Raw genomic sequence first — 12582 nt, forward strand, 5'->3', positions numbered from 1 at the left:
AGGACAGCTCTCCTCTGTACTTCTTAGAGCACGTGTATTCTACGTGGTGTCTCCTGGTGCTGAACAATACAGAAGCCCTGCTGGCAGCCCTCTCACTATTATGAAGGGAGTCACCAGAGAACAGAGCCAACAGACAGAAGTGCAGAGCCAAGAGAATCACAAAAAGAGGAAGCTGGAGCCCTGATCAAAGTGTGCCTGAAACCTACATTACCTCTCCATTTTTTGGTTATGTGAACCATTCAACTGCTTCTATCAATTACCCAATTTGAACTGGGTTTTCTGTCCCTGGCAACTCAAAGCAGCCTAATACACCCTCTTGCAAGGCTGAATGAATCACTGAACAGAGAATTGTGCAGAAACATTATTGCTCTTCCAGTGACTTAACTCAGACTTCAAGTTCCCTAGGAGCAGGAGCCCTCATTGGTCTTGGTCATCCCATATCCCAGCGCCTGACAGAGTTTCTGGACCCTGGTCCTCGATAAATACTTTTTAAAATAAGTGAATGGAATGAAACCAAAGCACCTGGGGCTTCAGAAGCTTCCAGAGCCCCACTCCCCAGATGTGTCTCGATCAGAGGAGCATGAAGAGGAAGCTCGTAGGATTTGGAGCCATCTGATAGGCCTGAGCTCAAGTCAAAACTCCAAATGAACTTCAGCTTCCCCCCCTATAAAATGAGAATAATAATACCCATCTTCCTGAGCAAGAGGAGCCATGTGAAAGCACTCAGGGGAGGCCATATTCAGGAAATATGTATTTTCCTCCTCCCATTCAGCTAACCCTGCTTCATACTATGGGTCTGATCCAGAGTTCAGAACATAGAGTCATCATATGTACATGATGGTGGGCCACACCCCAGATCACTCAGCAGAGCCAGCCTTGGGACAGGTAACACACACCCTGAGCCTCCCATCCTTTGACACAAACCCACTCCCTTTAGGAGAGGGGTCTTGGGCAGAAGGCATATATAAAACTAGGTTGTCCAGCTTTCTGGCTATGGTGCTTCCTTTTGGCTTTGCTGGTTGCTTCCTCAAAGGGGTGTGAGACTTGTGCAATTGGCAGTATCCCAGATCTGCACATCCCTGGAGGCTGTTGATTCAACCATTTACAGTGATGCAGAACTCAGCTCAACTGTCAGCTCCAAGAGGGGCAGGAGCCTTGCTTCATTCACTGGGCTACCCCCAGCACCCACAAAACACCCAATGAAATATTTCCTGAGTACATGAATAAAGATGAATGTGTGGATAAACAAAGAGTGATGAAATCAAGATTCTCGAATAGAACTGTAGTAAAACCCTGTTAGTTAGTACACAGACTGCTGGTTATGCAGCAGGTAAATCAAAGACCAGGGAATGAGAGAGGGCTTCTGAGGCTGACAGGTGTGGACCAAATTCTGGTCCTAGAATTCTAGTGACTACTCCTGGGACCTCAGGCAAGTTCCTAAACTCTCTAAGCCAGTTTCTCTCTGACAAACACAACTACCAAGATTAGATAAGAATTTTTAAATGCATCTGTAAAACAGGGAGAAAAGATTGAGAGAATATACATCAAAATATTAATAGCAATTAGCCCTAGGTAGTTAGATTATGGAAGGACTGTTATTTTTCTCTTTTCTTGTGCATTTTTGGATTTTCTATAATGAACATAAATTGGTGGTCTAATAAAAATAAAATGAAAATAAAAGTAGGGTGATGGCAATTAAAGCATCTAGCCTAGAACCTATGACACAAAGTAGGAACCCAGCAAATGTTTCGTCCCCATGAACACCCTTCAGACATTCGGAAACAGCCATCATATGTCTCCTATTTCTTGTTAAGTATCTCAGCTAATTTAATGTCATCCTTACATGACTTGATTTCAAGGCTCTCTTTTATCCTCCTCTCTGCAAAGGCTCCATCTGTTAAAACCTCACTCCGGGTATCGTATAACCAGCTCACAGAATCAGTAGCAGCTCTTGTTTGCTCATTCATCTGTTAATTCATTCACTGGGTAAACACTGATTAAAAACCTACTATATTGGACATCCTTGCTTTTGCCTAACCCCCGTTCACAAACGGTTCCCAGATTTTCTCAGGGAACATCTGCCTTCCCTCATTCTCAGTTCTTGGGCTCTGGGAGGTGCAGACCCGACCCCAGCTTCTTCAGGGGGCGGACATTTGATCCAAGGTGGCCAGTCAGGGCATCTCATTCACCTCGCCACAGGGATTGGTTAGGAACGGGCACCAATCAGGGAAGACCAATCAGAGACATTAAGACTTTTGTTGAACTGTTGGGTAAGTGGCCTTTTCTCCCCTGCTGCTAGAACTGCTGACAGGTATCTTGCCACCACAATCCAAAAAGAAATAGTAGGCAGCGCTGAGAGATGGAGAAAACCTGTGTAAGCCTTAGCAACACCGTCTAAGCCTCCATGCCTTCAGTTCCGTCCCTGGACTTTGCAGCTACATAAACCAGCAAATCCCCTTTCTGTGGAAGCCAGTTCAAGGTGGAGTTCCGTTACGAGGTCAAAAGAATCCTAACTCATGAAATTTGAAGTGCCGTGACATAAGCTGCACGCTGGCTATAAACAGATGAAGCGAGAGGATCCAGGCCATCTTTCTTGGCACTTGGTCTGAGGCGGAGATAGCTACAAACAACTACAATTATTTAAAGCCAGTAGAACTTCCCTGGCAGTCCAGTGGTTAAGACTCCGCGCTTCCACTGCAGGGGCCATGGGTTCGATCCCTGGTCGGGGGAAGTTCCGCGTGCCGCGCGGTGCGGCCAATAAATAAATAAGTAAATAATAATAACAACAAAAGGGCATTAAAAAAATAAAGCCAATAAGATAATTGCTTGAACTAAATACTACACAAAGCAATGCTCAGAGCAATGGGAGCACAGGGAGGAGGAGTCAGGGCGGGCCTCATGCAAGAAACAGCATTTCAACTTCCTCTGTATCTTCATTCAGGCAGTGAAGATAGAATTACTGTTCGGGGAGGTCAGCACGGTTGATACACAGTCATCTCACAGTAAACTAAAAGCACTACATCCCACATTGCAGGATGGCCAATGATACTTAAAGCACTAAAGGGTGCCCTCTGGATGAGCCCACAAAACAGCAACAGCCGAGAGCAGGGTCAAACGGCCCTCCCTTGCAAGAATTTCACCCCAGTGTTACAGACGATGTCACACTCTTAAATAATATTCAGGTCAGGTTTTGTGATTTTGATTCCATGAACTTAAGTTTTCACTCCAGTTTTTCTGCCCGTTTGGATTACTGTTGAACAAATCACAAAAACATTACAGCAGGGGCTTCCCTGGTGGCGCAGTGGTTGAGAATCTGCCTGACAATGCAGGGGACACGGGTTCGAGCCCTGGTCTGGGAGGATCCCACATGCCGCGGAGCAACTGGGCCCGTGCGCCACAACTACTGAGCCTGCGCTCTAGAGCCCATGAGCCACAACTACTGAGGCCCGTGCTCCTAGAGCCCGTGCTCCGCAACGAAGAGTAGCCCCCGCTCTCCACAACTAGAGAAAAGCCCCTGCTCAGCAGCGAAGACCCAATGCAGCCAAAAATAAATTAATTAATTAAATAAATTAAAACAAAAACATCACAACAGCCCTCTCAAGATGAATAACCTATTTACTGAATTTATTACCAAATGATGAGAGAGAGAGAGAGCGAGCAAGCCTCTGGTTCCATAAAACATGTCATGATGGGCTAGAAACGTGGCAGATTGCTGAAAACAACAAGGGCAACAATGAAAGCACCTCTGGGAACATCTATTTTGCTAAGAAAGGCCCTGAAGGTCCCTCTTTTTAAGTGAACAGAGCCAGTGTCTCTTAGATCTTTGATGATGTGAACTCAACAGGAGAGTTGTGAAGATAAAATAAGTCAGAAAAGGAGGACAGCGCAGGACAAATTCTCCTTGCCTTTGTGGTTTCTAAACACACCAGCGATTCATTTGGTCCAGAAACACAGCTCCAACTTTCCAGAGCAAAGAATCTTAGAGCTGGAAAAATTAACACTGATAGAACACTTCCAGGTGGTCTCAAGAGAGATTCCGGGGATTAATGGCAGGAGGGAGAGAGGCTTGAGATGCCTTGCAGATAACTGGGATTGCTAAGAAGCAGCTTGGTTCCCTCTGTTCACAAAGCACTTTTAAGATTGCTGTTGAATTCCACTTCTTCTCCTTGCGTGCCACATGACTTCCCACAAAGACTTTACCTCGCCTCTTCCTGAAAATGGGATTACTGTTTATCACACACTGACCAGGCCACTACTAGAGTCCAGGAAGAGTCAGACAATGGAGAGACCCACAGCGTATGACAACACGGGCAAGTGCCTGGTCCTCGGCATGTGCTCAATAAATGCTGGGGATCAGCAACTCCATGGAGACCTGCCAATCTCCCCTAAAAATAAGAGGGGTTTGGGTTGAAAGCTCCCAAAGTGAAGTTTTTGTTAATTAGTTTGTTTTAAACAACAACAAAAATATCATATGCTTATGCTTAAAAAAAAAAAAAAAATTTTTTTTTTGGTTGCTCTCTGCGGCGTGTGGGATCTTAGTTCCCCGACCAGGGACCGAACCTGCGCCCTTGGCGGTGAAAGCGCAGAGTCCTAACCACTGGACCGCCAGGGAATTCCGTAAAAATTTTTTTTAAAAAAAGGATATACAGTAAGATATCCTCCATCCACCCCAGACCCACCATTGCCTCAGCTTTTCCTCAAAAGTTAAACAGGGGGGCTTCCCTGGTGGCACAGCGGTTAAGAATCCGCCTGCCAGTGCAGGGGACACGGGTTCGAGCCCCCTGGGCCGGGAAGATCCCACATGCCACGGAGCATCTAAGCCCATGCGCCACAACTACTGAGCCTCTGCTCTAGAGCCCGCAAGCCACAACTACTGAGCCCACATGCCACAACTACTGAGCCTGCACTCTAGAGCCCGCAAGCCACAACTGCTGAACCCACATGCCACAACTACTGAGCCTGCATGCCACAACTATTGAAGCCATGTGTCACAACTACCGAAGCCCACATGCCTAGAGCTCATGCTCTGCAACAAGAGAAGCCACGACAATGAGAAGTCTGCACACTGCAACAAAGACCCAACACAGCCAAAAATAAATTAATTAATTAATTAATAATAAAAAAAGAATGCATCCTGGAATAAATGGATAAAGAAAATGTGATCTATTATATATATGTATATAATGAACTATTACTCAGCAATAAAAAAGAAGGAAATCTTGCCATCTGCCACAACATGGATGGATTACGCTAAGTGACATAAGTCAGAGAGAGACAAATACCGTGTTATCTCACTTATATGTGGACTCTAAAAAACAAACAAACAAAAAAACCCCTAATCATAGATGCAGAGAACAGATTGCTGGTTGCCAGAATTGGGGGTTGGGGAGTGGGAAATATGGGTAAAGGGGGTCAAATGTACAAATTTCCAGTTCTAAAGTACATAAATCATGGGGATGTAACATACAGTGTGGTGACTATAGTTAATAATACTACAGTCCATATTTGAAAGTTGCTAAGAGAGTAGATCTGCAAAGTCCTCAGCACAAGAAAAAAAAATGTTGTAACTATGTACGGTGATGCATATTAACTAGACTTACTGTGGTGATCATTTCACATTATATCCAAATAGGGAATCATTATGTTGTACACCTGAAGCTAATATAGTGTTATATGTCAACTATAAAGAACACCTCAATTAAAAAAAAAAGAATGGGGACTTCCCTGGTGGCACAGTGGTTAAGAATCTGTCTGCCAGTGCAGGGCACACGGGTTCAATCCCTGGTCCGGGAAGATCCCACATGCCGCGGAGCAACTAAGCCCGTACGCCACAACTACTGAGCCTGAGCACCTAGAGCCCATGCTCCGCAACAACAGAAGCCACCACAATGAGAAGCCCACGCACCACAAGTAAGAGTAGCCCCTGCTCACTGCAACCAGAGAAAGCCCACACACAGCAACGAAGACCCAACGCAGCCAAAAATAAAATAAATAAATTTACATATATTAAAAAAAAGAATGCATCCTGGAGATGATTCCTTCTTGGTATATACGACCTACTACTTTAAACAGTGGCCCAGTATTCTCCTGTAAGGATACACCATAATCCCTTCCATCAATCCTCTCCTGACATACATTTATTTCAGTTGCTTCCAGGGTCTTGCTATTTCAAACAATGCTGCAATGAACATGCCTTACACACATCTTCACACACATGTGTAACTACAGGAAAGATGAGATTTATAAGATAAAACCCTTGAAGTGGAATTGCGGGGTCAAAGAGTACTTGCACTTAAAATGTTGGCAGATGGTGCTGAATGGCCTTCAAAGAGCTTGGACTCACTTTCATTCTCACCAACAGTGTCATAAGGATGCCAGTCTCTCCACACACATTCACAAAATATTTTCTTGTTTCTTAAATTCAAGGGAAGAAAGCGGGGGCAGAGCTCCACTCTTGTCCCACTGTCTCTTCCTGCCCCTGTGATATTACACAGGATACTACTACTTCCTGAAAATTCTGCCCCTTGGATGCACAACCCAGAGATCAGAGCTTAAAACAGAATGAACGTCAGACCCACTGGTGTGCTGAGCTGGCTCAGACTGGCTCAAAAGAGCCAACTATGCACATCTCTTCCCAAGGCCATGTTCACTGACATTATGTCGGTAGCTTGAACTTGGTCATGGTGGAAGTATTTATATCATAGAAATCGGTAAATGCTACAGTCAGGGCTTCTTTTCTTTCCCCCAGAAAGACCATTGTCAAACATCAGCCCATCAATTCATACTATAGTGGAAACTGAGGCTCTGCTACCTTTCTTTGAATATTTCTGCCCTCAATAGGGTCACAAGTTCTTGGAACCTAAGGACTGGAGGAGATCTGAAGGGACAGCTAATTATTCTGTCTTCTAGTGATGCCTCTCCCCTAGTCCCTGTGCTGAGACCTAAGTAGTACCCTCTCCTTCTCTCCTCCATGCCTCTCTACCATATTCCCATCTCTTTATCACTTAGTGCTTATTCTTGATGATTTTCTACAGTGTAGTAATTGCAAACACAGACTCTAGGCTACACTAGACAACCGCGGGTCAAATCCCAGCTCCATCATTACCAGCTCTGTGACTTTGGGCAAGTGGCTTGAACTACTACACCTTAGTTTCTTCATCTGTAAAATACAGATGATAATGATAATGCCTTCCTTATAATTTTGTTCTGAAGATTAAATGAGTTAATGCAAGGACACAGAACAGTGTCTGGCACATACTAAGGACTTAACATATGTAAACTGTTATTATTGTCTTCCAGTTCACTAATTATCTCTTTCACTATGTCTAGTCTGTCAGCTAACCCTTTTGTTAGATTTTAATTTCAATGACTATTTTTCATTTCCATGTGGCAGCTTTTCAAATCAGCCTATTCTTTTTCCGTCTTTCATTACATTTTTGTATCAGCTTTAGTCTTTAATCATTTTAAAATATACTGGCTTGGGACTTCCCAAGCACAGTGGTTAAGAATCTGCCTGCCAATGCAGGGGACACAGGTTCCATCCCTGGTCTGGGAAGATCCCACAGGCCACAGAGCAACTAAACCTGTGTGCCGCAACTAGTGAGCCTGCACTCTAGAGCCCGTGAGCCACAACTACTGAGCCCGCATGCCACAACTACTGAAGCCCGTGCACCTAGAGCCCGTGCTCTGCAACAAGAGAAGCCACCAAAATGAGAAGCCCGTGCACCACAACAAAGAGTAGCCCCCGCTCGCCACAACTAGAGAAAGCCTGCGCTCAGCAACGAAGACCGAACGTAGCCAAAAATAAATAAATTTTTAAAAATAATAGTTAAAATGAAAAAATGATACTTTTAAAAATATATATATACTATCTTATAGTCTCTTTTAGATGGTTCTATTACCTTCAACTCAAAGTCATTCATTTCCTGAAGAGTCCATAGGATTTAATTGTGAACTCATCCTAGGGTTCATTCCGTAGGAGTCCTGTTAGGTCTGGGTTGTTGAAGTATCCTTGTGGAGTGATTGTGTGCTTGTGCTAGGGATTCCCACAGTAGGCAGCCAGTTTTTACGTTAATTTCTCAGCTTGAGGAGTTCTCATATCTTATGACAATAACAATATAGATTTCACAACCACATACGGTACAGCCCCAGGTTTTTCATTTCTTGCTGGTGACTTTTTTCCACTCAAAACAAGCTTCCTCTCTGTTTCTCCAGACAGTGGAATTTTTCTAGCCCCTTTTCATGAAGACGTGTAATGTTTAACGCTCCTCAAGTCCACCTTGGATCCAGGTCTCATTTCTAGACCCACTGTGGTCTTAAAACCTTAACTCCCAGACTCTACAGCCTCCATCTGGGTGCAAAAGCCCCATAAGCTGTCAGGCTTTCAGCTCACATAACCACTTGGCTTAGATTTCTCTCTTCGTTTTTGACACTTGTGGACTTCCCTTTCTGATGAGCTCCCCTAGATATAGTTGTTGTATTTCAGTCAACTCTGTGTTCCTATCAGGAAGGAGTCACACAAGTCAGTCCGCCATGTCGCCAAAAGCGTTCCAGGTCACCAAGTCTAATACACCCACTTACCCATGCTTGGGTTCTGTCCACATTACAACTGCCTCTTACTCAAGGGTTAGCCTCTAAAGTCTACTTGTAATATGAAAATGGAAGGGCATCAGAATTCCCCTTGAAAATCCCATGATAAAGCCTCATCATGGAGACAGAAAAACCATCTCTCATTAAGTGCAACACAGCCAGTTTTTTCTTCAGCACTGGATTGGGTTTCTTAGGTTGAGCACAAGAAGAAATAGCCGGCTTGGATTTCGGGGCCATGTTGTACGATAATTAAAATCTATAAATATGAGAAACACACTCGAGAGCACAAGATGCTCACCCCTTAAAAAGCCATCGGAACAAAGACCAACAGAAGAACAGCAGATCTGTGTCTCCCATTCAGCTCACTCCAAGAGAGATGCCTGCTTGGTGGAAAGACAGGGTCACCCACGCTATTGAAAGTGTGATTTTTACCTCTATTTTGTTTTTGTTTGTTTGTTTTAATTTATTTATTTATTTTATTTTTGGCTGTGTTGGGTTTTCATTGCTATGCGCTGGCTTCCTCTAGTTGCGGCGAGCGGGGGCTACTCTTCGTTGCGGTGCGCAGGCTTCTCATTGCTGTGGCTTCTCTTGTTGCAGAGCACGGGCTCTAGGTGCGCGGGCTCAGTAGTTGTGGTTCGCGGGCTCTAGAGTGCAAACTCAGTAGCTGTGGCGCATGGGCTTAGTTGCTCCGCAGCATGTGGGATCTTCCAGGACCAGGGCTTGAACCCGTGTCCCCTGCATTGGCAGGCAGATTCTTAACTACTGTGTCACCAGGGAAGCCCTCTATTTTGTTTCTGTGGAGCAAGTATATATGGATCTGGATAGGATAGAAGCAGGAACCTATGCTATGATAGACATGATCTGACTTCTATAAGTCAGGATAGTGGCTATCTCCAGGGGCAGTACTAACAGCAAAGGGGCATGAGGGAACTTATGTGATGGGAATACCATTTATCCTGATCTGAGTGGCGGCTCAGTGAGTGTAACATGTTAAAAATTCATCAAGATGTATGATTAAGATGTGTGCATTCTATGGGTATGACTGAATCATTCTGCTGTACACCTGTAACTAACACATCATTGTTAATCAACTATACTCCAATATAAAATTAAAATTTTTTAAAAAGATGTGCATTATGCAGTCTGTAAGTCATACCTCAACTAAAATAAAAGTTAAAGGCATGCAGGAGAGACTGCTGGATAACATTCTGCCAGTTCTGTCTCCGCTCTATGGCTAAGCCTCTCCAGAGACTGGACAGTCAAATGGAGGGGAGTGAGGGTACCAGGAAGCTTAGGGAAAGGGCAGAAAAGGGAAGTGCCCTTTCAGGGGTAGAGGGCACCCAGGCTCACAGAGGTGGTTTTCCGTGAGGGGCCTTACAAGAGCAGCAGGTTTACAGTGGTTAAGAGCACTAGTTCTCGAGCCAGACTGCTGCATGGGAATACTGAATCGACCCCTGCAATGGACTGTTTGTGCCCCCCCCCTCAACCAGTATTCATATGTTGGAACCTAACCCCCCATATGATGGTATCTGGAGGTGGGGCCTTTGGGAAGTGATTAATTAGGTCATGAGGACGCAGCCCTCACGGATGGGATTAGTACCCTTATAAAAGAGACCTCAGAAAGCTCTCTTGCCCCTTTCACCATGTGAAGTTATAACACAAAGAACCAGGAAGTGGGCCTCACCAGACACCGAATGTGCCAGCACCTTGATCTTGGATTTCCCAGCCTCCAGAACTGTGAGAATTGAATTTCTGTTGTATATATGCCACCCAGTCTATGGTACTCTGTTACAGCAGCTTGAACGGACTAAGACAACCCCTTACCAGTGGAATGAACATGGGCAAGGTTACTTCTCTTCTTTGAACCTCAACTTTCTAGGGCTGTTGCGAAGCTTAAGATAATTCAAATGAAGCTCTTAGTTCTGAAGCCGGGTGGTCAAATCCAGCTCTGTTACTTACCAACTTGGTAACCTTGAACGAATTACTCAAACTCCAGGCCTCAGTTTCTTCTCCTGTAAAACAGAGTTATAGCAAGGATTAAGCAAGTCACAAGTTTCCAGCACACAAAAAAGCCTCCAGTAAATCCTAACCACTGTTGTTTTTTCCTGTACTAGGAATAACAACCCAGTATAGCATTTCTATCCAATAGCATTTCAATCCAAATAACATTTCTCCCGATCATTATAGTTTACAGAGCATGGTTCACAAACGTTTTTCTCATTTAATGTTCAAAATAGTCTTGTGTATTACAAATAAAGAAATGAAGATTCAAAAAAAAAAAGAAGGAAATGGAGATTCAGAGATGTTAAGTAACTTGCTGAAGGTTGCACAGCAAGTAAAGAGCAAACCCAAATCAAACTCCTCTGATGAAGGCACAGTTTGGCTGGACTGCATTGTCCCAGGGACACAGAAGGCGGGGCCTGGCTGTCCTTTCAGACTCAGAATTCTAAGATAAAGGATGCTGGAACTCTGGGGTACCTCAGCAAGTCTTGGTCTCAGCAAAACACCCAGCTCAACTTGAGTTTGAACTGGTCTTAGTCATTCTACCCCTGAATCGCTTCCTGCTTTAGGTTTCTACACTGCAGAGAAAGGAAAACAAACATGTACATTACACCATCCTTGTCACCCTCGAAATCTCTTACAGTGACAAATACTTATGAATCAAAGGGAGTCTTCGTAAAACCATAGTTAAACAATATCCCATTCGAACCCATTCACCAGCATTTAGTGTGAAGATAGGAGCAAGATCTGCAGTGTCTAGACGCTCTTATTATTGCCTGGAAGAATGCCCTCTTCTGGCCTTAATTTTGATTAAATCTTCAGCTGCCTTAGTGTTTTCTCTTTGCTTTTCATCGGGGGCTGAGACTACCGGAAGCCACTTAACCAGCCTCACTTTATTCACAAAAGGTTTGGGGGCCCTTCCTAATTGTCGTGGGAGAACATTATCAGCCGATCATGTCAACCACTCCTGCTACTTTGCCAGCAATCCTCTTGTTCACCAGTACAGGTTTTCTTTCCGTTGTTGCCTGAGTGTGGTTTAAAATTCTCTTTCAAAGAAAAATCACAAAACTGCCCAGTGGCCAAAGAAAAAGGGGATTTCACTTAAGAACCATTTAAACATCCTCACAAGCTAAGACCTCACATGTGTGCACACACTCCACACCCTGCGTGTATGCGCGTGCACACACCACACAACACACACGCGTACACAGATGCCCGGAGACATGATGACAGTTCTGACTCCACTCGCTATGTCTTGCAGCTACATAAAGGACTTTTTTTTCTTTCTTTCTAATTCTTTGACCAGATTTACAAAACAGAAAACAGGACAAGCTGCTGTTTACTTGGGAAAAATTTTAAGGTCCTGGGTGAAAGTCCTAGAAATTGGAAAAAAGCATACTAACTCTCACAAAACTTTTTTTTTTTTAAAGAACTATTTTTACTTTATTTTATTTTATTTTTTTGGCTGTGTTGGGTCTTTGTTGCTGCACACGGGCTTTTCTCTGGTTGCAGCGAGCGGGGGCTACTCTTTGTTGTGGTGCACGGGCTTCTCATTGCAGTGGCTTCTCTTGTTGCGAAGCACGGGCTCTAGATGTGCGGCTTCAGTAGTTGTGGCACGTGGGCTCAGTACTTGTGGCTCACGGGATCTAGAGCACAGGCTCAGTAGTTGTGGCGCACGGGCTTAGTTGCTCCACGGCATGTGGGATCTTCTCGGACCAGGGCTGGAACCCGTGTGGCCTGCATTGGCAGACGGATTCTTAACCACTGCGCCACCAGGGAAGCCCCCAAAACTCTTTGTTTGGTTTTATTTTAAGAACATGAAGAGTAAGCTGGTCTTTGCATCACTTAGAGACAAACCTAGGAGATAGAGTATGTCTCCCCTAGAAGGAAAGTGTTCATCTCAAAACAAGGGTGACCTTCTTTCACTTCCTCTGTATGGGCAGAGAGAAGCAGGACCATGACTCCAGAAATTGCATCTGATCTTGTCTCCTT

General features: G+C 44.4%; 1 protein-coding gene and 1 long non-coding RNA gene across 5 annotated transcripts in view; one reads left to right on the forward strand and one right to left on the reverse strand.

Annotated features, from left to right (window-relative positions):
* The window catches only part of LOC309647128, a 467593-nt gene that overhangs the window by 271507 nt on the left and 183504 nt on the right, over window positions 1-12582 (forward strand). The window lies entirely within an intron of this gene.
* The window catches only part of CYRIB (CYFIP related Rac1 interactor B), a 151674-nt gene that overhangs the window by 102742 nt on the left and 36350 nt on the right, over window positions 1-12582 (reverse strand). For 3 of the 4 annotated variants that reach the window (XM_082434084.1, XM_082434092.1, XM_082434089.1), the window contains exon 2: window positions 10549-10601. Coding sequence is in view for 1 of the 4 variants with exons in the window: in XM_082434087.1 (XP_082290213.1) it covers window positions 10545-10601 (57 nt within the window). In the remaining 3 variants the exon portion in view is untranslated. Of the gene's footprint in view, window positions 1-10544; window positions 10602-12582 lie in introns of all 4 variants that reach the window. The other variant, XM_082434087.1, reaches the window with a different exon arrangement.

Source organism: Balaenoptera physalus (assembly GCF_965194825.1).
Source record: "Balaenoptera physalus genome assembly, chromosome: 17".
NCBI classification, from domain to species: domain Eukaryota; kingdom Metazoa; phylum Chordata; class Mammalia; order Artiodactyla; family Balaenopteridae; genus Balaenoptera; species Balaenoptera physalus.